This window comes from Varanus komodoensis, unplaced genomic scaffold (assembly GCF_004798865.1).
Source record: "Varanus komodoensis strain SLA01 unplaced genomic scaffold, ASM479886v1 scaffold1, whole genome shotgun sequence".
Classification (NCBI taxonomy): Eukaryota; Metazoa; Chordata; class Lepidosauria; order Squamata; family Varanidae; genus Varanus; species Varanus komodoensis.
Window position 1 is genome coordinate 106,629,473 of NW_025335268.1, and position 26,175 is coordinate 106,655,647.

At 39.0% G+C, this 26,175-nt stretch overlaps 1 protein-coding gene across 1 annotated transcript in view; it reads left to right on the plus strand.

Annotated features, from left to right (window-relative positions):
- The first annotated feature begins 2,675 nt into the window (after positions 1 to 2,675).
- The window catches only part of SLC18A2 (solute carrier family 18 member A2), a 33,507-nt gene continuing 10,007 nt past the window's right edge, over positions 2,676 to 26,175 (plus strand). Inside the window, exons 1-12 of the mRNA XM_044439641.1 lie at positions 2,676 to 2,711; positions 3,040 to 3,179; positions 4,906 to 5,056; positions 11,552 to 11,912; positions 15,317 to 15,375; positions 16,284 to 16,367; positions 17,136 to 17,228; positions 18,055 to 18,144; positions 18,240 to 18,283; positions 18,384 to 18,444; positions 24,448 to 24,543; positions 25,920 to 25,998. Coding sequence (XP_044295576.1) covers positions 4,936 to 5,056; positions 11,552 to 11,912; positions 15,317 to 15,375; positions 16,284 to 16,367; positions 17,136 to 17,228; positions 18,055 to 18,144; positions 18,240 to 18,283; positions 18,384 to 18,444; positions 24,448 to 24,543; positions 25,920 to 25,998 — 1,088 coding nt within the window. The 5' untranslated portion in view covers positions 2,676 to 2,711; positions 3,040 to 3,179; positions 4,906 to 4,935. The remainder of the gene's footprint in view (positions 2,712 to 3,039; positions 3,180 to 4,905; positions 5,057 to 11,551; positions 11,913 to 15,316; positions 15,376 to 16,283; positions 16,368 to 17,135; positions 17,229 to 18,054; positions 18,145 to 18,239; positions 18,284 to 18,383; positions 18,445 to 24,447; positions 24,544 to 25,919; positions 25,999 to 26,175) is intronic.

Consider the following 26,175-nt stretch of genomic DNA (forward strand, 5'->3'; position numbering starts at 1 on the left):
TCCGTGTGCTTCAGATTCTATGCTTGAAGAGTAGTGCTATCATTTGGAAGCCTTTTTCAGCTTATCTGGGGTTTCCTAATTTATATAGTAAATTTATTGAAATATTATTAATTATATGGATTTGGAATGAAATGGAATTCAGGATATTTGTAAATGCAAAGCAGCTTGAATGAACTTTTAAAAATAGTGTTTACTAATATACTATATCCACCTATCAAATCACACCGAATGTCATTAATTTATTTTTTCCTTATAAATGATGACACTTAAAAGAAATTTGAATATCTAATGAAAAATAAAGTTTTATTGGTTTTTGCCTGAAATTCATCTCTTGTTTTCAGCATCTGAATGCAACACACAAGTTCACCATGAGAAGAAATTCCTGTTCATAATACCATATTTACTAACAGCACAGTCCTATAATATCTACTTAGAAATAAGTGCCGCACAATTCAATGGAGCTTACTTCAAGGTAGTAGTTATACAACTGCATCTTAAGAGAGCAAAACTCAATTTATCCAATTAAAATTAAGATTTTACACATTGAAACTTGAGGGAGAACTCCCAAGTGCAAATGCATATTTTCACATGCAAATATAAATGTAAATTTGATCCTGTCTGTGAAAACTTTTTCCTCCCTTTTACTTCATGTTTTGATTCCATTCTTCATGAATGACTGGTACATTTCTTTGGTAGACTGATTGGACAGATCTGCCAATGTGCAGTCCATACTCAGAAGCAAGTCCTTTTATATACAGTGTGAATTATGCCAATAAAAGTAGGAATAAGAGTGTTGTCTGCATCTGCTAACTCCTGGATAATGATAAAGCTGCTTTGTGCGCATTTCATTATTTCTTTACAACGCTGGCAACTGATAGACTGGGAGAGCCAGGGCTGCTCTCCTGAACAAGGACCGTTGCCAGAGTTGATTTGATATTTGTTGCTTAAACAAAACAGCTGACTACTTTCAGTTACTATTAAATAAGACAAAGAAAGAACAGTTACAAAGGGTGATATGTAAACATATCAAATTTTGCTTCAAAGTGAAAATGTTATTGCAGGTTAGATAAACAAGCATTTTATGGAAAAATGAATTTTTAATTAATTGTTAAGGAGTGAACATTGCTGAAACAGATTGGCTAACTTTCTTTAGCAGGCATTACTTTTGAGAAATTATACTGAAATAATCTTTTGTCTGTTTTTTTTCTCCCCTCTCCCCCGGATTTTGAACAGAACCCAGTTTTCTCCCTCATACCCCACTCCCGCCACCTGACCCTACATATATTTCGTTGGATGGGTAATCATTTAAGTGGACCTCATCAAAACAGATTGCTGTATTTTACTTTCAGCGAAATATATATTTAGGACTGCGTTCCCGGTCCTCTGCGACGTGCAGGTTAATTTGGGTTGCACAGGGCTAAAAGCTGAGCCATTACAAAGAAACATTCATCACAGAGATTCACTGGGAGAAACATACGGGGTTAGCGGCGCGGGTGGGTGAAATTAAAGCTTATTTTATTTTAAAACCCTTGCAGGTGAATGATCTCACTGAAGAACCCATCTAACTGTATGAAATGTTTGCACAATTCTCCCTGCGGGTGGTGAAAAGGTGCCGCTATTAAGAGCCTGGACAGAGGAGGAGGCGAGGGCTGTCACAGCATCCTGCTCATCGCGTCCCCATGATGGACTTGTCGACAAATATCCAGCTGGCTAAATGAGCCCTTCACACATTGCCTTCCTGGCATTTTTCCCTGCCACAGCAGCTGCGGCGGCGGCGGCGGCGGCGGCGGGGCCACCTGCGCTGCAAGAGACCGTATTCATGATTTCTTCCCGGACTTCTCGAAACCAGGCGCTTGCAAAAGTGCCTGTCCGGGTGCCCGCCTCGTTCCATGCGCGCATTTGCAGGCACCTGAGCTGAGTTTTGCCGCTGGAGCAGGACGCGAAGCGAAGGGCAGACCTGGGGAGAGCGGGAGAGGGGCTCGCTTTGTCTCCCGGGCGGCTGCCTGGAGCGCCCGCGTCCTGAACGAGCGCTGGGGAGAGATACGGATCTGGCGTGACGTCAGGGGGGTCTGGTGAGTGAGCTGCCTGGAAGCGCCGCCAGCGCTTCGGACTTCTGTGGCAGCCCGGGCGGCGGCGGCGGCGGCGGCCTGGGCAGACAGGAAGGCTGCGGGGCCAGCGGCCGGGAGCCTCGCCCGCCCCGAGGGTACCGGCAGCCTGGCCGAGGCGAGCGCGAGCACTTGGGGCAGCGCGCGCGGGGGCGGCGCGCGCGCTGGAGGCGGGGCCGGCGAGTAGTCGAGGGGCTCACGGCGACTGAGTTGGGGGGCAGGGCGCCCGGGGCAAAGGTCGGGGCGCTCCAGCCCGGGAGGGGCTCAAGTGGCCGCCCCGAGAGGCACGCGGCGGATGCCGTGTGCGCAGCCCGGCAACGGGTCCCCTCCGCTCAGTGGTGCTGGCACGGGCCGGCAGGCGCTCCCGGGGTTTCTGGTCGGGTTCCCTGCAGAGCTTAAGGATGGAAGCTGGGACTTTGGGCGTGCAAAGCGTGTGCCCTGGCCCTGAAGGGCCCCCTCCTCCTTATTGTACGGATGAGCATCTGCAGAGTGCAGAAGCACGCTCTGTTTCAGCCCTGTGGGCACTGTGTGCCACTGGGTGAGTTTGAAATGCAAAACTCTGCATGCTAAGAGTGCCGCCGCCGTCGACTTCTTTTTGAATTTAGGGTAGGTGGATTTGCTGCTCCAACATATCAGGAACATAAAAGACATTTAAATAATGGTGGGACAGTGGGAGGGAGGGAGGGAGAGAAGCCCTCAAGTCCAGGGTCTGGATGGGGGATTGAGGGGCAGCAGGGGTGTGAGAGGAGGTGCGTCCAGGAGGACAGAGGTGGTTCTGGACTGGCGAGAGACAGACTGATGAGAGGGGATGAGGCAATGAAGGTGGCCTGGAAGAGTAAACCTGAGCCAGCTGCCTTGCTGTGGCTCCTGTAAAAAAAGTGATGCCAGCATTTACCACTCATACTGAGTCACATCATTGGTTCCTCTGTCTCAGTACTGTCGTCACTGGCAAAACCTACCCAAGTTTTGGGTAGGAAAACTGGAGATGTCAAGAATTTAAATGTGGGACCTTCTGCATGCGAAGCAAGCGCCCTATCACTGAGCCACGGTGCCTGTTCCAGAGACCTTGTCCAGGTATGGAATTAATTTATATGGGCTTGCACATTTGGGGACTGGATTAGCAGCATTAACAAAACAGTGCAGATACAGGAGTGAGTGAGCTTTCAGCCTTATTCTCAGGCATAGAATAAGGAGTGTTTTTGAGTATACACAGAGTGCCCTTCCTTCACTGGTGGCCACTCAGCACATCTGTTCACAGTTGTTCCTGGGCAAAAAGTGTGTTTTATTTAGGCTTGATTGCCAGCACCTCTGTTTTAATGATAGGAGCAAAAGGCAGCATTAGGGAAAAGACCGTGCAGGTCTGCAAGTGAAGACCGGCAGAAGGCAATCGACTTTAAATGTATTTTGGGTCGTGATGATGATCCATGAAGAACCTGCTGTTGCTCCAACACACCTTGCGGTTGGAAAGCTGTCATGTCAGTCAGCATGGTGTATAAATATTGGTCAGAGAGAATGAATGGTACTTTACTTCTGTTTGCAGACGTGGGGGGGCACTTTGTGCAAACAGTTTACTTACCTGGTGTCCTCCGTGTGGTGTATATTGTTCCTACCTGTTGAATAGGGCACAGTTATTAAATTAGCACCCAATTTCTGCCTGTTTGCTAGTCAGAAATAAGGGGACTTATGAAAGGAAGCGTGAAGGGAATCATGAAAATGATGCTGGGTCTTGTTCCTCGCCCTGCTGCTTGTCGCTGCTGGGTGCTTTGTTCTTTGTAGTCCAAGTCCAGACAGCAGATGCACTGCCTGGTCAGTGTTTGTGCCAGGAGTCTTGGAAACAGGTAGATGTAAAATGGTCAGAGGAGACAAATGTTAGTAATGCGGTTTTGCTGCGTTTGTTGTTAGCCTTTTTTCTTTGTTAGCCTTGTTTCTTTTCTTTAAAAGTTGGTTTTCCAAAATGGAATAAGCAGTGACAGCTTAGAACTAGGGATATTGTGGAGATGGCAATTGGGGGCAACAATGTATAATCAAGAGGAAATATTTATGTCCTGAAGGAATGTGAACTAATATTTGTACCTAATAAATTTGTGAACTAACACATTTGTAGGTTACAAATTTATTGGATACATGTTTGCTCTTCATGGACAATATTGTAAATTGTATTTTTGTCTAGTGGACTGTGTACAGAAGGGTTTGTTAACTTGAAGTGGGTGGCAATTGGCATATGAAGCCAGCTAAGAAATACCTAGTATTTTTACTTCTTCGGCCATCATATATAGTAGCATGTATACCTACTATATTTCTATATGTCTGGATGCCTTTCATCTCTGGCTTTATTTTAAATCTTACTTATGTGGATTTTGTACAGTTTGACTTGGACCCAGGATCTATACTCCATGTATAGACGGACTCTGTTCACTGAAAGTTCCTTTCCCATCGCACCCCGTGCCACTTTATCTGCATAGCTCAGCTCACCCCTTTCAGCCAGAGAAATACCCTCTTCTGTATAATAAATTGGAATAGTACCACTCAAAATAATTATGAGCGCTTGGCTGGAATAATAATTTATGATTTCCTTATTGAGTCCAGAAAAACAGTAATTGCAGATTATAAGTAGATTCCAAGCACTAAAAAGCCATTGATCCCGCCTTATTATACCTGGGAATGGAAGAGAAACAAGCAACTCTTAGTTTGATGGTCGCAATTTAGGATGTATGTTCTCCCTTAAGAAGACTGCCATGGAAACAAGATGATACTTTTAAATTCTGGATTAGTGTTAAAATATCCTTTTTTATATTTGCAGTATAAGCCATTACTCAAGGAAAAATAAACCATGGCTTGGACTGAGTTCGGTGTCCTTAGTTGGCTCAGAGAGAGTCGACAGTCCCGGAAACTAATCTTGTTGATTGTCTTCATTGCTCTGCTCTTGGACAACATGCTGCTTACTGTAGTTGGTATGTAGATTTCCCCCCAGTTCTACATCATATTTATTTATTCAACAATCTTTCAAGCATACAGACAAAAATGTGTGGCATTTCTCTGAAAATGCAACTGATTGCTTTATAAAGTATGGTAGTTATTTGGAACCTAGTTCGAACATTATCTGAAATTTCATATTACTGCAACTGTTGCGACAGTTTTGTTTTTATGTATAATTGTACAAACTATTGGATGATGTTTTGGATAAAAAGCTGTTCTAAAGTCTAACATAATATTTGTGTCTAGTTTCTATAAGTTTTCTCCGTCATGATTTTGCAAACAAAAACGATAAGATATGACTTGAGAAATATGCTTCCTTTTGATAGTTTCATTTTATCATATTCATTTTCATGAGATAGAGGGTTTCCAGGGCCATATTTAGTCATTCTATATTATGAAAATAGGAACACATTTAGAAAACTTGCAGAACTACTTGTTCTTAACCAGCATTTGTCAGAGAGATAAATACTACATCCGCTTCAAAGTGGAACACTATTTTCTTTCAGCAGTCTGTAACAAATACATGTAGGGCTTGGCTTCACAAGCTCTTTTACCCCATAATGAAATTCTCTCAAATTAGTATGTTCCTGAATCTGTTTGAGTTGCTTGTCTACTCATAGGAGCAAGCAATTCCATGCAATAATGCAAGAATTATGCTTTTCTGGTGAATTAATCATGGTTGGCCATTTGCTTACACAACTAATACCAAGGTTCTCCTGTAACAAGGCTGCAAAATAAGGGACATTTTCAGTATGCACTAAAGATGTGGGGAAGCTTTATTATATTGTGAAAATGCCATGAAGCAGCATGGCAATAAAAACAATGCACAACATCAACCTCAGATTGATACCACAGATCTGATTATGGCAATGTAATACAATTCCTGTAGGTGCATTTACGTATCTATGCTAGAGTGAATAAAGCTAAATTATCTGATTGATAGATTGATTCTGAAAGCTGTTGTCAAAAGTGTGAAATAAATAATTAAAATAGCTGTAAGTACAATTTTTGAAATAATGACCAGTTTCTAAAACATAAATCAGATTAGGTTTTAAACATGTTATATCAATATGATCCAAAAATAAGTTTATAGTGAAATCTTAATTTGTTACAAGCCTGTTAGATGTCCACATGCAGTTTGGTCTGTTGTCAAATGCACTGGCTAGTTTCAGATGTAACATGGAACCATATTTTGTGTGTAACCATAGTTACACGCTGTAGTTTGAATTTCCAGGTGTATACAATTCAAACTGCAATTTACAGGTCCTTTTCACATATATTTCCATCTGTTCTGAACTGCATCCTGGGCATAGTATGAAGCCAATGTCCATAATGCCAATGCCCAATGTCCATCAGGACCTAATCCTGAGTTGTCAGTGGTCTGTAAACTGACAAAAGAAATAAGTGACTGAAGTCACATATCATGCTAAACCATGATTATTTCATCCATATTTTTTTTTTACTTTTCTGTTCTGCCTAGCAGTCAAAGATCTCTGGATAATCAGCAAAATTTAAAGTCCTTACAAAAACAATATTGGACATAGTATAAAGCCATGTATATATAAATGGGCAACACACACACACACACACACACACAAAACTTAAACAATTTCAGTAATTGACAATAAGAAATCCCAATAAGAAATGATGTTATGTGGCTCTCCATAGGAAGATTGCTGAGCCTCAGTGAGGTTTGGATGTATACACTCTTGCATTCTTCTTCCATGCAGCTGGAAGCAGGATTTTGGAAGTGTTTGCTTTCTTTTAACTGCTCTCTGTTATGCCAGCTGGGAATGCTAACTATGGTTCATTTCCAACAACCCAATTTCAAATCATGCTTTCTGAAACTGTTTTGTTAAAATTAACCATAGTTAATCTTAGGCAGAGTTCTTAGTTGGAAGACAGGGAAAGCTTGTGCATAAGGGAAAGAAAAAGAAGAAGCTTCCATACATAGGTTGGCCATGCAGGAGGAGCAAAGAAGGGGTGGTATGCAGGAGCGTAGGATTTGCTGTAGTTTAAGCCCATTGTGCTAAATCAGGGCTTTCTTGCTTTCCTCCAGGGGTGGGGCTTCCCACCAAAGAGTTCCTGTTGGGAGAAAAGTTATGGTCTTGCTCAAGCCTGGGTTTGACAGGTTGGGGTGTCACTGCCCTACCCATATAAGCTAACAGGATGCTCATGGCTTGTACAACCAGAGAGGAAAGCTCCTTTATAGCATAAAGGTTCTATTGAGGTGCAAAGCTTTATGTAATAATAATTGTAGCTAACAATCCATGTGCCTGCTTGTTCAAAAATATGTGCAATTGATAACTGGAAGGTAGTTTTAAACTATGCTTTTAAATTGGCTCACTTCTGCATGGCAGTTTAAGGCTATTCTAATCTAAATTATCTCTCTGCCACTCTGTTGTGAGTGGGCTGTTAAACTTTGGTCATACCAGGTTTGTAATAGTACCAACAGAAGCTTGTTGTGATACATTTAAAAGGCACTGTGAAGATAAAGTCACTTCAACTTGATGTTATTCTTGATTCAGCTCCTGTGCACTGTCGTCTGGGTTATGGGATCAGTTTCAGTTGATGTGACTTGAAGATGTGGACAGAGTGCTTGGAGGTGTGACCAAATTAGTGTTTGCAGGTTTACTCAACTTAGCTATTGACAGCTAGTTGAAGAGGTTGACTGGATGGGTCCAAGAGATAATTAACGGCTCTTTAAGAGTGAAGGCAGTCCTAGCTGCTTTGAATGAGGCTGTTGTGCAGCTACTTCTTAATAAATCCTTTTTAAATCCAGGAAATTTTGGTAACTGTCACACAGTTGCTATGAATATCACCAAGATCTTGGATGGCATCTCAACTCCAGAAACTTTTGGATGACATAGATAATGTTGATGAATTTCACTGTGGGGTTAGAGCCAGTTTTGGAACTGAAATGGCATTGATCTCCCAATGCCATTATATGAGTGACATCTGTTAGAGGAGAGATGGAGAGAGTGTGATCATGTTGATTCTCCTAGCTTTTGATAGCATCGGCCATGGTCTCTTTCTGAACAAATTGATGGTAGAGCCATAGTAATTCAGTGGATCCTATCTTCAGGGTCAGTTTCAGAAGACTGCACTGGAGGAGATGTGTGGCTTTTATACTGTAGGGTTCTGTAAGGTTACATCGTATCCACCATACTTCTAAAATTTTAGATGAGACTGTGGATGTGGTTTGGATTGAAGTGTGATCAATATACTGAGGATAGCTATTTCTTCTGTGTGTTAGAGTCAGGAGAGGCGTCCACAGAATCCAAAGCACCTCCAGTCTCATGAAATGCCCTCAGTATTGGGGAGGGTGTGGAATTTACATCACTTCTGAGCTGGTATAATTTCCTTCCCATTCCTGCAATGAATGGGAAGTGGAAGGAAGGAAGGAAGGAAGGAAGGAAGGAAGGACAGTCACTGATGAGAAAATGAAAAAGTGTATATGGGTCTGACCTGCCAGGTCATACCAGCAAGACTTAGGATGTTTTGGGGGCTCCAATGTCAGATTATTCTATTGCAAGCTTAAATTAAAATTCATAAATTATAGAGTTGACTCTCTTCTGGGGTTTTATGTAACCATCACCAACACAGAGACACACAGAAGTGATAACATACAGTAGATTTCACTAGGCTGGCATATATTTCTAGTTGATAGAACTGAAGATATTTGCCAGAATAGATTATTTAGTCTTATATTCAGGGAAACTTTTTTTTCAGAACAAAAAGCTAGGTCTGTCCTCATTATGGAGGGCCAGCCAGTTCAAAATAGTGAAATAATCTCAAATAAGTTTGGCTTTGATACACAACTTTCCAAATGGTTTAAACTTTGTTAAACTTTCTCTTCTCCAGTTTTCCTAGCTGTTTCCAGTGCTTTGCATCTTTTTCTATATAGTACTTCCCAAGTGCTATTTGAATAGTTATTAAATAGCACCCTTTTATGGCATCGCTGCCACTGAAACTGCTCTAACAAAGCAGCACAGAGGCTCTAAGGTGTTAGTATTCCTGGGTGTTTGATATTATTTTCACATAAAATTACAGTTTTGTTCTTAAATCAGTTCTTTATCCCTTTGTAAACATATTGCCATATCACTAGTTACACAGTCATGTACATGCTGAAGGCCTTTCTTTTATCTCAACACAAATGTTTCCTGAATAAATATAATAGCTGCCACAGTAAAATGAGTCAGACATTTACAAGACATGATACATGTAACTGGCTACCTATTTTGTCACTAATATTATTCGATAAGCAGTGTCTCACCTATTTTTATTGCTCTAAAAGTTCTCATTTCCTTCCTAAGTAATTAATACAATTAGAATGCATTTAGGTTCTTAAACCATATGAAGAATTTTATTTGATCCTTTCTGCTTTATTGACTCCTAAAGTAATAGGGAAATGTTTAAACATCAGTATCTGAGTTCAAGTGGGTTAACATAAAATGAAATGTATTTCTCCTCAGGATCACTGAACTGTATTAATAGTAGCAATATACCTCATCGTTGCATCTACCTTGACTTAAATACAGTTCTGCTGCATACATTTATTATTGTTAGTACAATAATTATAGCTAATAAAGATTTATGGGTTGGAGCCAGATGAAGTTAGTTGCGCTTAGGTCCCATTGACATCAATGTGCAATGTTAGCTATGATGTCCTATTGATTTCAGTGGTACTAGGTGAAACTATATTATTTTGGTTTCAATGCTAAATATGTCACTTGTTTTCCTCTTTCAGACATGTTTTATCCAAAGATTAACATAAGGAATTTTGGAAAAATACATCTAGAAAGAGAATATAATTTAATAAACACTGCCTGAAACCTTTAATAAACCTGAGTATTAACACAATATTTGCACTATAATGCAAGTAAAAAAAATTAAAGCAGGAACAAAACATAGATACTCTTCAATATAAAAGAAAATCTTATTTTCATAAGTTATTCCCCATGTTTGTTATATGAGTGCTTCCTTTCCGCAAGGAGATGGAAGATAAGAGGGATTCCTTTGACCGCATTATGAAAAGCTGGTACCCCTTGACTATGGAGGTACTTCGGCACAAGGAGATCTGACTGGCACCAGTGCTATATTCTTTTAGATGCCAGATTAGGTATTGATATTTCCCTGGGGCATTTGCATTCATTTATAGCTTAATGTTTGCTCAGGTCTTAGCAATTTCATAAATTTCTTTGTTCCTCTTAATTTTATGGCTTGATGTTTACTGGGTTTTATATTACACTGTTTTTGCCTCTTTTACCTTTATACAACAATGTGGAATCTAATTTTTCTATAAAGGATAATCTACACATATTGAAACAAAATAAAGGATTGTTGTTGTTGTTGTTGTTAGTTACAAATTCGTGTCTGACCCATCGCGACCCCATGGACAACATTCCTCTAGGCCTTCCTGTCTTCCACCATCCCCTGGAGTCCACTTAAGCTCACAACGACTGCTTCAGTGACTCTATCTAGCCACCTCGTTCTCTGCTGCCCCCTTCTTCTTTTGCCATCTATTGTTCCCAGCATTAGACTCTTCTCCAGGGAGTCCTTCCTTCTCATTAGGTGGCCAAAGTATTTGAGTAGTATATGTATTATTTTAATTCTTGGTTTTAGATGATGAAATACTTTTCATTCAAATTAAAGTACCACGGAGTCTCCCTGATGTGCAGAAATTGGCCTAGACATGGTTTCTGTTCCCAGTTTTCTGGTTGTCTCTACATTCTCAAGCTTCATCCATATCAAATATAAGATAATTTGGGGGATCCCAAGAGCACTGTACATCTCTTCTGCCTGCTCTGTTATGCCAAAGAGGGAGAGCATGTATGGGTCTTTCCATTGTTGGAATATCCTACCAGTGGTTAAGGTCTAGAAATTGAAATGTTGAGGCTCAAGTTAACTTGGGATTGAAATTACCCTAGATAGGAACTGGATGTCCTTCTTGTAATACCTAATTTAAGTAGGGACTCTATTTTCTTGTTAGCAAGATAAATAGTTCAGGAACAGTTTCATCTATTTCTCCTATGTTTCAGTGTTAGGCAATCTAGTGTCCTCAGACATTTTGGATTCCACCTCCCCTAAGACTTGGCCAGTATGGCTAAGGGTCAGAGATTATGGGAGTTGTAGTCCCACACATCAGGAAGACATCTGGCTGCATCAAAAATAGACACAGAGCTGAACTCTAATGAGTTTTAGTCCTAATTGCCTAGTCCATGTTGAAAAATAAAGACATGCCCATAATTTTGGAAGTAGGCAAGATAAACTTTTTTCTTTCTCTCCAGTCCAGCCCAGTTTAGGATGCAGTTCTGAATTAGCTACTCTTCAATATTTCTGTCAAAAAACAGCATAGTCTTTACTCATATATTTTGATATTGTAATGGTATAATCTTGTGTTTATTTTTGATACTACTGTAATGGTATTTGTCTATCTCTCCTCCCCCTCATTCTGCTTGCTTTTTCAGTGCCAATTATTCCCAGTTATTTGTACAGCATCCAACACCATCAAAATGCAACAGAAATACAAACCATTAGACCAGATACACCTTCATTAAACCTAAACAGTTTCCAAAGTATCTTCTCCTATTATGACAATTCTACAATGTTTACTGGAAATCGTTCTGAAGGGACAAGACCAGGAGATTTTTATCGTAGTCAGACAGAGCCAATGGTTGTAAATATAACTAAGACATCACCACCACCACCTGACTGCCCCAAGGAAGACAAAGACTTACTAAATGAAAATGTACAAGTTGGTTTGCTGTTTGCTTCCAAAGCAACTGTGCAACTCCTCACAAACCCTTTTATAGGACCAATGACAAATAGGTATTATTTTTTCCTGTGTTCTCATTTAATACTGTTCTGTCATGTGTACTGCACTTCAGACAGAGATTTGTCTCCTTTCTTTAGTCCTATTGCATTTATGTCTGTTGCATTTATAGAATGCTTTTGCTCATATATTTATTTGAAGAATGAACCTATAATATTCTGCTAGTCGCAAGGGCATCTCTAAAGTGGTTGTCACTCACTTGAAATTATTTTCAGTTTCTTTCTTTGCTCCTTGAATAGTACCAATCTGTAAAAACTTTTATGGAAATAATGAACTTATTTTGAAACAGTGCAAATATTAAGAGTATGGGAATGAGAAATGAAAGTTGTAATGGTACCATTTGATTGGAGAGGCTTTTCACTTTACCTTTCTGCACCACATAAAAAGAAGTCATCATCTTGCTGTTTATCAGAAGCAGAGGGCTACTTCATTCAAAACAGATTTGAAATGTAGGAGTGGGAGTGAGGGACAGGCACACCTTTCTGGCCAGTGTTTCCACTTTATTTATTCTAAAGATTTATGTGCCACCTTTCTGGGCAAAATCTTTTCAAGGTGGCTTGTTTCAATAGACCTCATCTTCAGGATCATGGGTTGGCCAAACCAGGAACAAAAATGGCTGTTGCCGATGGTGTAGCTCACCTTTGGCAGAAATTTATACTTTTTACCTCAATTTGTTGAAAACCGATTCAACTGACAAGGTGAAATGAAACTAGCTTCATCTGAAAAAGAAGTGAATGAGGCTGATCTTCCTGTCCTGGTGGGCCACTGCACAAGAATGATGACTCAGTGACATAATCACAGCTGTATACTTTCTTAGCATCAGTGGAAAGTACACATGGTTTTGACAACAAAACCAAATGCAGCAATACTAACAGCTACTCTTACAGAGTCCAGCCCCTATGGAGTCCTGGGTGCTTTGCACACTTGTTATTGTCTGTTTGTAGCTGTTTTAATTTTTGCATTTTTCTGATTTTCTGATGTTTATATTGCATTTGTATTGACTGTTTTTATGGGTTGTTGTAAACCACCCAAAGTGCTTTGGCTGTGGGGTGGTCTAGAAATGAAACAGCAGCAGCAGCAGCAGCTGTTGTTCCACCTACAAATCATGTTGCTGATTGCTCATGCCAATTAGCAATGCATGAAAAGTACCGACCAACCCATAGCAACTATTGGAATGCCGTAGTGATCCTACTTTGCCCATGATCTTAACCTGAGAATAGACACACTCTGCAAAACACAAATGCTTGATGATATATTCTGCCTATCCATCCCTGAATGACCATCATTTTGTGGAAACTGATGGACACTTGTAACACTGCCCAGAAAGCTTCTGCTACAGGGTAGTATAGAAATAGTTAAGAAATGAATGACTGAATAAAATAATTGAGTTTCACTGAATTTAATAAATATCATTTAGTAATACTGTTGACAGCAACAGTAGTATTATTGTTAACCTTGTTGTTAGATCAGCAGTAATGAGCAATTTACATCCAGTACTGTTGAATTCTGGATGTAAAGCTTACTCTACATGTCATTATATTAAGCAGATAAAAGGGTTGCTTTAGATGCATTAAATGATGTTAAAATGAAGGAATATTGTAAAGCATTTAGAACATTCCAATATGCTATTTAACTGCTAAGAATTGTGGTTTTTAATATGGCATTAGCAGAATGTATAGATTAAAGCTTTAAATAAATAGTAAATAACTTAAAAACAACCACATCAATACAGGTTTAGTTTGTTGAGGCTAACAACCTGATTCTCAGAATGTAGGAGCTTAGCTCAATACATATGTATGTTATAGAACAGCCTGACATACAGACAGAATAGTTGTAAATTCCTTCCTTTACTGATGAGGATTATGATGAGGATAATAAAAGCTTTCTGGGCAGTTTACAACATTAGTCACCCACCCAAATAGCAACCAGGCTTCCAAGAAGAGGCAGGATGAGGCACTTCAGATGATATGAAAGTTTTAGAAGCAGATCTATCTACAATCTGAAGAGGTGTGCTGGAAGCTAGATGGTAGAAAAATGGAAGACTTGACTGAAGTTGCCTTAAAATTGTCTAAACTCCAACATGCATGTTTTAATACATGTTTTACTCGTTATCTAATGCACTGTAGCAGGCTTTTCATATGTATATGTTAGCATGCTATTTTCCTCAAGTTTTCTGAAAAGATTGGGCACACAATGTTCATTTTTTAAAAGGTTTATGAAGCCAGAACCGATAAAACAACTTGCATGCTACATGAATGATCTAACCAAATTTCAGCATCTGCTGGTCTCATCCACTTTAATAGAAACATGTTTCTGCACTCTCCCCTTGAAAACTCAAGTTTTTAAAGTGCTTAACTCTGGCAAGATCTTGTAGTTTCCTGTACTTATAACTGTGCTATTATTTTTACTAATTTGCTGCAACTACAGTGAAATAAGCAAATTTGCCCTATGATAATAGAGAGGACTATGGGAACCTGAGTTGTGGCAAGTATTTTCTTTCTGCCCACTTTATTTTACGGCAGCACAACATGCATCAATATGAATATAAGTACTGGATCAGACCAGGGGTTCATGTAGTCCAGCACACAGTGGCCAACCAGTGGCCCATGGAAATTCTCAAGGAGGGTGTGGGTGCAACAGCACCTCCTGTCCAGATTCCCAACCAATTGGTAAACACAGGCAAATTGTCCCTTGTACTGAAGGCAGCAAATGTCCCTTGGGACTAATGGTTTAGACCATTCTGTGATCTTGTTAATGCACATTCTCATCATCAGACAGTTTAGAATCTTGAATCCATCTTGTCGTGCAGTCTTTGTACGTATGTACAATGCCATACATTGTACAGAATGCCATACATTGTACAGAAAGCTGCCTGGTTTCTGCAATACTTTTCAAAGTTAGAGATAGACCTTTAAACAGATATGGTGGATTCTGAGCTTCTTCACATTTTTTGAACTTTTAGTAAGAAGTAAATTTGTATATCAAATGGCTATGATGAGAAATTTATTGGTCCAAAGCTGGCGATATACTAGAAAAATAGAAATGTAATAATGATAATGATAATGATAATGATAATAATAATAATAATAATATCAGGTACTTGAAGTATTCGTTATTCTGCATCTGAGCATCCATTTCTGCCTCTTCTGGTCCATAGTGGGTGATGCCTTAGGGACAATTAATATTCTGAGTACAACTGATTCTTTAGTATTGCTGCAGCCAAATTAGCTCATCCTGGAGGAGAAACAACTGGGAGGCAAATGTAAATTGCATTGACCTTTCTAAATGAAGAGTGTTTGGGGCTTCCTAAAGGAAGAAACAATTATTTTAAAACAAACATTTGAAGATAGGGAAAAGCAAAAATAACAAACCAAAATATTATGCTGGTTTTGTTTTCCAGAATAGGCTATCAGATTCCCATGTTTGCTGGCTTCTGCATCATGTTTATTTCAACAATTAGTAAGTACTTTCCCCCCTCCTGCCTGCGTCCTCAAGTGCCAGGGTGTGGGGAAGGTCTGAAAGGAAATGGTTTTTTATATTGCTGAACCTGCTAATTTCAGAGTAATTAGATAACCTTTTGTTCTGGAGCTGGTTGAAAGTAAGAATGGAGGAACTGAATCACTAATTAGAAAAAACTGAGAAAAATTACTCTTGTAACCTAACTTTCTATAACAATATACTATTTAAAAATGGTTCTGCTTTTTGTGTATCTGTAATTGTCTATTAAGTATTTTAATAGTAAATTTTAATATTTTAGAATGTAAACTATATATCAAGTGGTATACAAACATTAAAAATAAACAGGTATACATGTGATCCTTAATAACTTTCATTCTGTTCTCCTTGTCTAGTCCAAACTATTGGACCAGGAACACACTGAGAAGAATGGGCTGGAAAAGAGGGCGTCCATTTTGGACTAGTTCATTGTATGGTTATGGATATACCCAGTAGAAAAGAAAATTGCTTCTCCTGAGCCATTTTCAGCAAAGAATTTCTGCTGGAGAGTTTGAACTGTGTCTTGCTTGGGACATGCTGAATTTATTCATTTATTATTTCTTTATTACATTTTTATCCTGCCCCAACAACTGTAAGGCTCCCTTATATGTCATGAAATGCCTGTACAGATGGAACCTTAATGAAAATGTCTCCCAGTTTTTGCTTTTTGTGACACCAGGAGGCCTAGACATTGGAAGGACAATCCAGTATTTATAAATCAACAAACAGGAGAACATAATACTTTGAACATACCACAGAAAACACTTGGTTAACTTAAATGAGTTTTAATAATAATGAAATACCTTAACATATACATCTGTCACACTTAATTCAGATTTTTTTAAATTAAAATGCATCTGCTTTTTCCACAGTGTTTGCTTTTTCAGAAAGCTATACATTACTGTTTATAGCAAGGTCACTCCAAGGAGTAGGTTCTTCTTGTTCTTCTGTAGCTGGTAGGTACTGACATGTTTATGATAATATCAATTACAGGTACTAGATTTGAGAAATAATCACATCCCTTGAACATTTTGCCCATTATTTTGATTATTGTAAAGATCAAAATAAAATATACTCTTCTATGATCAGATAGATCATCAGAGCTCCATGATTTTAGAATACACATTTAATGTGATAAATGAAGTCTTGATTACAGTATTTTCTTTGGCTTTAAAAATTATAATATTAATTTTATAGATAGGATGGAATGAATATTTGCTGTGCCATATGGGGTTTACTTTACTATATGTATTCTAGACTCCTGGATTTTTTTTTTTAATTTTCATTTGGGAATTCTGAGTTACATTCGGTTGTATCCCTCTTTTGACCCAAGCACCTTTGATCCAGTGAAGGTTTCCTTGAGCAGAAGGGGTGTTCTTTCTACCGATAGATTTCACCCTCCCATTCCACCTGCTCACCCTTTCCCAAAGGGCCTTCCAACTCTCTGAAGAGTTGAGGGGGCTACAGAGGGAAGGGAGAATAAGCAAACATTGCTTTCCTCCTTCTACTAATGGAACCACTTGCTCGATCTGAAATGTCTTTGGCACAGGTGGGAAGGAGACATACAATTAGGTGGTAAATAACCCAGCTTATATTGTCTTCAAAGTGATCAAGAATGTTAATATGGCCCGGCTATTCATTTCACTGTGCAGTTTCCTTCTCATTTCTATACTGAAATCAAGTAACATTGGTGGTTTGACCTTTTCTGTATTCTTTTTATGAAGGGATGGGTATGCTGGCCAGCGTGTATACAGATGATCAAGAAAGAGGCAATGCAATGGGGATTGCCCTGGGAGGCATGGCTATGGGAGTATTAGGTCAGTATAATAAAATTAACTGGAGCCAAACATGCAGTTTTACACTGTTCTGTGAGTTCCTTGTTCATACATTGCATAAACAAGGCCCTAATACTTCAAAATGCAATAAATGCATGCTTTAAAATTTTCTTATATGGTAATCTGTGTTTACATGTGGATACATTTTGGAGATGACATACATTTGGTATTCTGTAACTGTTCTTTGAAAGTTATCTTATTTAGGCTACAATGCTTGTCTGAGAGTAAGCACCACTGAACACTGTGGGACTTCCATCTGAATAAACTTACATCTCATCGCACTGTTAATTGAATTACTTGGCTGGGAGTGGGGTGAAAGAATTCAGTTTTTAATGTATAGATATATGCCCTCACCCTTGTTTCATAGCCCATTTTAGTGGTATAGATAAAATCTGGCATAGTTATTTTAACTTCAGAAGCTTTTGCAAATGCCACGGGCAATGCTCAGCCACACATATCTGAATTTATAGCAGATACTGCTTCCTGTCCGTAAAATCCAACAAAATGCATGGGTTCCACAAAGGTTTGTTCAGCCGTACTCTCACCTGAAGCAGGTCCCTGAGTCTTCTAAATAAAAACTATGAGTCTCAACATTTCTGTGGCAACTTAAAAATGTTCATTTTCTAGGAAAGTGATACCCTTACTATCACTGGGACTTTTTCCATAGTTGGATAGGATGTTTATTTGCAAATATCAAGCAGAATATTTATATCAATATAGATTATTGGTGACTTTGTCACTGATTTTATTATGATCCAAAATATCACTGAGTAAATTAACTTTATAAATGGTAATTTTACTCTCATAGTGGGCCCACCTTTTGGAAGTGTGATGTATGAATTTGTTGGGAAGGCCGCACCTTTCCTGGTGTTAGCAGCATTAGCTCTTTTTGACGGAGGTAAGCAGAATGAGTGTTTATGTTCTGCTTTTAAGAGTGATACTGTAATAGACATTATTAAAAACAGCACTACTTTATGGTTCCTTTTCCTGCAGCAATACAGTTGCTAATTCTACAGCCTTCTAGGATTCAGCCAGAGGTAGGTATTTCACAACCGGTTTCTTCCATTCTTTCTTTCTTAAGAAAAAATACGTTTATGTTATACTTTTTTAACCATGGCCCTCTTTATCTTTTGAAAGAGTCAGAAAGGAGCATCACTGCTGACACTCTTGAGGGATCCTTACATCCTTACTGCTGCAGGTATTTGCAATTATTACATAGCTTCAATTAAAAAAAAATGCAATTGTAGCCATTTGTATTCTGCATTTGGTAATCTGTAGGAGAAAGGAGTAAAAAAGTGGTAAACGCAATTGAAAATTCAAATTTCAAGCTCTTGTTTGAATAGAGCTTGAATTTTATTTCAAGCTTTTGAATTTTGAATTTTATTTCAAGCTCTATTCAAACAAGAGCTTGAAATTTGAATTTTCAATTGCGTTTACCACTTTTTTACTCCTTTCTCCTACAGATTTAATTCAGTAGTGTTTTTCCTCAACCATTTTTAAGGAGACCCTCAATGAGAAGACTGTAGAGGTGGGCAATTTAAGGAATGGAAGCTTTTTTGTACCTCTTTTAGGCACAATTAACATTTCACAAAACTGTGCAAGTTTTTGAGTTCTCCAGAACTCTTCTTCATTTCTCCATACCCTGCTTTTAGTACCACCTAGCCTAATGAAGAATTCTGTAGAACTCAAAAGCTTGCTAAATTTTGTAAGTGGAAGAGCCTGTTAGCATTTGTCAACTCGTCCTAAGAAATGGTTGAGTGAATCCTTCTGAGTATTGCTTGAGAAGTTCAGCAGTCTTGCTGGATTACACAGACCTCCTTTATCCTAGAACAGAGATGAGAAACGTATGGTCTACAGACATGGTTAGGCAACATTTCCCATCATCCTTCACTATTGGCCGTGCTGGCTAAGACTACTGGGAGTTGCAATATGACATGTGGAGAGCCACAATTCCCCTACCCTTGCAGTAGGAACGCTGGATGGGACAACAAGGACAATGGAAACCTTGCTTGATCAGAAGTTTAGAAAAGAAGGTTCTATTTCAGGGAAGGTTAGTCAGATTTCAGTGTCATTAAAATTAATCAGCAATGCAACTAACCAGCATTAAAACTCCATTAATTTCAAGGGTGACCTAAAGTGCAGCTGATTTCCTTTGGAGTATACTGAGAATTATATCCACTTTTTATATTGATGGTATGTAATTACGTTAGGATGTGACTTAATTCTTCATGTCACTGTTTTAAGTAGAATTTGTTAGTCTATAAAAAATCACGAAGTGTCATTTCCCCCTCCTGACTTGATAGCTTTATCTTTACAGCAGTGGTACAATACTGAATGTCTCAGCTAGATGGATGGGGGACAAATTTAGAGATAAACAATATTAAAAAATATAAGATATTTTGAAGGGGAGAAAGGTAGATACTTAAGTCACATATTTGAAGCTGTGATTTAATATCTGACTGCACTAAAAAAGGATAAAACCTAGCCATGTTGACAATGAATCAAGCTGTTCTTTGTAGTCATTCTAAATTATTGAATGTAGAAGTTGCAAAAGGAACTAATGGATTTTGCCACACTTATTTAAGTTGAATGTGCCTGGCTTTAGGGAGATGAACATACCATAGGAGGCAGTGTTTGTTTTCCATCAAGTCAATATTTAACATGCATAGGTTTATAGTGTTTATTTTCCATTCTGTATTATACCATAGAGCTTTTGATTGGTAGCCATGTATTTCTGTCTAAAAGTACTTTGTGGCTAATTCCCTACTGATAATGTTGACATTGTCTAGCACAAGCTTGCAAGTGCAGTATTAAAAGATCGTTCCTTTTTAATCTGTTTTTTTTTAAACAAAAGCAAGTATCACAGTTCATTACTAAAAATGCTAAAGAACAGGTAAAGTTTGGATTTTTTTTCTCTCTATAAGCACGAGTGGGTTTCTAAATTGGTAATAGACCATGGGTTAGGGTAAATATTATAACCTGAAAACTACTGTGGTTGAGGCTTGGTGCAATTTTTATGTGAACTGCTTCTGCAGTTGGTCCACTGCCATTTCCTCTCAGCTTCAGATTGCATAAAGAAATAAATGAACATGGGAATGTGTTCCCAAAAAGTTTGGATGGGTGAGACTCTTGCCCAAGACCATCCATCCCTTGTTGAGCAGCTCAGCATAACCAGAAGACCCTCTTGCCAACATTCTCGTCAATTCCTTCTTCATCTTTGGGGTATCCCTAACAAAACTTCCCCCACAAGGCGCACAGACAGATACCAGATTGCAAAAATGGAAGCATAAGCACGTCCCCATGTCTTTGGCTCCTTTCTTGCTAGTGAACATGTTTTTTTTCCAAGGGTACTTCATGTTACACTGAAGAAACAGCACGTGCCCCTAAAATTCCTTCTGTTCTCCAACTGCCACAGTCTAGAATATCTAAATTCTTTGGAAGTATAACTACTTACAAAGCTAAGCAAAGGCTGAGTGGAAGCATGTTATACAAGCTAGATTTGAGAGGACATTGTTTTTGCTATCACTGGGCCAGTTCCTTTTTTACTTGATTTGACCCGTATGAGGGGTGCATTTGGAACATGACTGGCACCCATTTTTATTAATACTCTCTGAATATCTAATAGTTGCATATCATGGGGATAAATCAAACAAAAGCCACCAGCTTTTCCTGCCATGAAATGTTTCACTTGACACATTCATCATTGTCATTTAAAAGAAAAAAAAATCTGATGTAGAAACCTGATATTCTGGGGAGGTCTAGACTAGAGGTCCTTCTATTATGAGGAAACACACTTGTGGTATTTATGCAAAACAGAGTTATCACAGTAGGACACATGATACTGAAGAAGCATGTTTGAAAACGTGAGCTTGCATTTGTGAGAGAAGTCTGAGGAAATGGAAAGGGCACATGTTCAGGGAAATCCTTCATTTCTGTGCTTGATCTTAGCTCAAAACCCTATGCAATGGACTGGAGAGAATTAAAAATGTGTGTGTTGGGGCTAGGCAGGAAGGCAGTGGGAGCAGCACCTCCATTCCCTTCATCCCCAAAAAACCAAGCACAGCCACCACCTGTGCAGACTTTCCTATCAGTTAGCTGCACTGACACCAATGTGATTAAACTGTGGGTAAGCCCACTGTCAATAATCTTGCTTACTTCTGAGTACACACGCATTTCATCTAGCTGTTTCCCGAGCAAAAGGAAACAATTCAGAAGGCTTGAAGAAACAAAATTAATTGTATATAATTATTTCATTTCTATAACATCCCACAGCCAAAGAGTGGTTACTTTTCAAAGGAGAGGGTGAGAGGAGATGATATTTGCAAGTCAGAGAGAAGCTGTAGGAGGGGGCAAGGAAGGGGTGGGAAAGTGCCTGAAGGACCTCTGCTCCTGTAAGAGGCTTCTGCTTCCTCCCCTTCCCCTGCAGCCCACCAGCCCACTGAAACCGCTCCTGCCCCCAGAACAGTACTGAACACATGACACACACTGCCATGTAGCCTGAAGTGCCTGATCCTGCCTAATCTTGGAAGCTAAGCAGGGTCAGGCCTGGGCAGAAGTGGGATGGGTGACTTGCGTGTATGATTCTATGATTATTGCTGTCAACTGCCTAGAGAGCTTTGGCTATGGGCAGTATAAAAATGTAATAATAATAATAATAATAATAATATATAACAGAAGAAAACCACAACATGCAGAAGATGATGCAACAGCCAAGACATAACAGCTCTGAAGCAATCTAGGATATAGTGGCAGAAGCCACATGATGTGTTGGGGCAACTGAGCATCATGTGAATGCCAACCAATCAGGCATTGTAGTCCCAATAAAAATGCCTAGTGTGGCTTTTCCCATTGTTAATGACCTACAGGTTGGTATTATCACAGGGAAATATTGGCCCATATGTCATGGATTTGTACAGTGAATTTGACAGCATGAATCCAGATTCTTCTTTGGCATCAGACTTGTGTGCCATAGAAACAAACAACAAAATAAAGACGGGCTTCTTAATAAGTCACTGTGCAAACCTGTCTTTCTATGACTACCTCCTTTTGTGTACCATACTGTAACCACATATAGCATAGTCATATAATAGCGCTGAGTCAGATGGCTGGTGGACTGCAGCTGTGATGCTCCCTGTTAGTGTACTTACGTAGGTACTTATACTCCCCCCCCCATAGTATATCAATCCCTAAATTAGAAACTTCAAATTGTATTTCATACCTTTGCTTCATTCAGAACAGCATTTTTGTATAATGTGTGTGTTGTTGTTTTGTAAAGAACAGTCTTTCTTCTTGCAAAGATGTGCGTTTTCAGTCTGGACCTCTAGTTGCTTTGGCTAGGTCAATATTTACTTCCTCATGCTCATAGATGTATGAGTTCTTCAGTGAGAGACTATGATGGAAAGATTACAGTAGGCACACCATTTTATCTTTCTTTGCAAGAATAGTGCTGAATGCTTGCTTCTTGCCCCCCAGGATCCTAGAGCTATGGAGACTCCAACATGGTTTTGGGGATTCTGCATACACAGGCTAATGCATCTTGGCATATTTGAACAAAGAATGGCAGCAGTGGGCATTTTGTACTGAACTGTGTGCTAAGAGATTCTTTTCCAGGAAAAAATAATTTCTCAGTGGCATAGGACATATTGGACTTAGACTGTAGAGATGAAAAGATCCTGGGCTTCAGCAGGAGTCTGCTGTGTAGTTTGTTTGCTATCAAAAGGGTATGACCAAGTTTTAAAAATACATTTAACACTGAATGTCCTATAGACAGTGTAGAAAGCATATTTCTAGGTAGGAAAAGTTGCATAGACACAGTTTTACATAATGCGTAATCAGTACATGGCTGCCTGTTTCACTGCATGGGTGTGCTAGAATATCGGTTGTGTGTTCTTTTGGTATGTAGACATGGCAAAATGCACCACATGTGAACTTGTTGAATATCATCTAGTATGTCCAGAATATACTGAATAGGCCAGGCCACATGAAGTGTGTTTTGAGCAGTACCGTTTAGATCATGCCCTTTCATGAGGTTTATCACAGATTTCTTTAGCTATATGAGCTTTCTTCTAGACAACGGACCATTGTTATAGTCGGTGCTTTTTTTGTAAAAAAAAAATGGTGCCGGAACTCACCTCTTGGGGTCAGTCACTCTACACACACAGAAACATAATGGTCGCCGCTGGCAGTAAGCACTCAGCGCACGACCACACGACCGATCCCAAGCCAAGCAGTGTTCCAAGCCGAGCAGCGCCCTCACAATCAGCGCCAACACACAAGCAGCCCACAGGCACTATGTTAATGAACCTGCTACGCCCAACAGGGCGATTCACAATCACTTTGAAAAATCCATCAAAAAAGGTGCCGGAACACCGTTCCAGTGTGTTCTATGACAAAAAAAGCCCTGGTTATAGTAACCGTATTATGAACTATATTCTATCCTCCTTTTCAAGTAAGTTATGTAGTCATTTCAGCACTGCCTAGTTCCAGTGAAAATGGAGACAAAGCACATGTAAACACCCTATGAATCAGGTCTTTAGGACCAAAGTAGTATGTACTGCACATATGATTAATGCAATCCACAAGCATCAGAACATGTACCAAAGAGTATCCCTGAATCCATTCTATTAGTGATATCTTTCCAGTAAAGCAACACTATGGTTTTATTTCTAGTGATCAGTAAGACTGTTCGCACAGGGACAAAATACTCAGTTTCATCCTAGTGCTCATCCGAAACTTCTAGAGGAGTGAAGAAAAGGCACCTATGCCTCCAAAAGGAAAGTTTAACTTGGAAGGAGCAAGATTAATGACAAAACACAGCCAGCAGTAATTTGTTATCACCAGAGTATGCAAGCAAGGTATCATAGACTAGGTGGCAAATCTACTTACATTAAAGATTGTGCATTTGCCCTGCTACTAGAATTTAACACGTTTTCTGAATATCAGCACACACTGAATTCCTTTGTTTCCACCTTGAAAATAGTGTACCCTTTTATGTTTATATATTTTGGCAAGTGGGACATATATAAAATTAAATGATATGAGTGACTTTTGTCCTCTTAGCAGTTTAGATGCAATCAGTGCTGTTTATTTGACAAGCAGGTCTTCAAAATACATGTTATTTCTGTCAATGTTGCTCTTTCTAGCTGTTGATTAGAATTTAAGTGAAATAATTCCAGCAATGTGTTTTCCATCTCTCTTCAAGGATCAATATGTTTTTCAAATATGGCAATTGCTATGCTGGAACCAGCGCTGCCTATCTGGATGATGGAGACAATGTGTTCAAGAAAATGGCAACTCGGTTAAGTGCAATAAACTATTTTCTTTGATTATTGTGGCTTTTGATCCCGAGAATGTTTGTGAGAGGCACCTCAAAACATTTAGTAGAAGATGTTTTGTTGTGAAATCTGCCTTTAGCTAATTGAAGTAATATCTTTAGGCTGCTGTCAGCTTTGTATAGTACATGCTCTGCGTAATAAGTACAGTGTGTGTATCCTTCATGCTAGTGACAAGGGCTCAACCAGTTAGAGCAGAGTCCCATCAGAAACAAACAAGAATTGCCTAAATAGCCTTTGTTATATCATTCTTAAGACATTCTTGCCCGCTCTCTGTTTTACTTGCTTGGGCAATATCTTTTTCTGCTCTTCCTCAAGAACACAAGCACAAAATGGATGTTTGCATAATGACTTATATTCAGTGTTGTCTGTTTCTTAGCCAACAAGGGACGATGCTAGTTCAACTAATTCCTGAATGAACCCAAACACCTAAACATGCTCTGGAGGGTGGGGAGTTTCGTTTGCAATCTATTTCCAAGTACCATTCATGGTGCTGGTTATGATCCATCAAACTCTATATGGCTTGTGGCAAGGCTTCTTGGAAAAGTTTCTTCTCTCAAACAAGCCTGTTTGGATTCTAAGATCTTCCAGGATGGCCCTTCTCTCAGTCTTGCTGGCATCAAATGGTGCGGATGGTAACATGACCTTCTTGGTGACTTTTCAACTCCTGTCATATTCTTCTGAGGAAGGCAAAATTAGCCTTTGTGGTCCTTCTTCTGGTGTAAAAGCTGAAGGTGCTTTTAACTGGTTAACCAGTTGTTTATTTGTTTTGCTATTTTACTATCAAATTTTCATCAAGATTTCACTTTGTTTTTTGCTTTGTATTTAAACATTTGCTATTTCGAGCTCAATTTTGGTGAAAGTCAGAATATAAAAATAATAAACAAATACATCCAGTGTATGAAAAGCCAACTTACTTGATCAAAATTAAAATTACTATTTATTACATTTGTATTCCATCTTTTCTGTGAAGCATTCAGAGCAATGAACTAGGAGTTTTTCCCTCTTCACCCTTGTAACAACCAAGTGAAGTAACACCACAATTATTACACACAATTATATTGTATATACACATAACTCCTGTTACACCAAAGGAGGTGTGTGTGTGTGTGTGTGTGTGCTGATTATAAGTGCTATTTTTAAAGTATTGCTTAAAATTTGATGGATAATCTTGCTAGATTGGACGAAAGGCTTGAAACAAACAGGATATTAAATTTTTTGGTTCAGGCTGTAGACCTTTATTAGATGAGTTCTAATCAAAACTGCAGTGTCTGAATTTATTACTTTTTCCAATGCCTCACTGAAACCATTGTTGATTAGATATCCCATTCATATTTTTCAGGTGTTGCTTTCATTCCAGCCAGTGTCTCTTATCTGATTGGAACTAATATTTTTGGGGTTCTTGCACACAAAATGGGACGGTATGTTGGATTTACACATATCTCATTCCTTTACAAGGGCTATATGCTGTTTTCTAATTTCTCTTAAGATATTTACTTGATGACACACATACTGTGACCTTGGTAATAGAATGTCGTGCCTGACGCCCCAACAGAGGCAGCACCTCGCGAGGAGGATTTAGGCTTGAGACTCTGTAG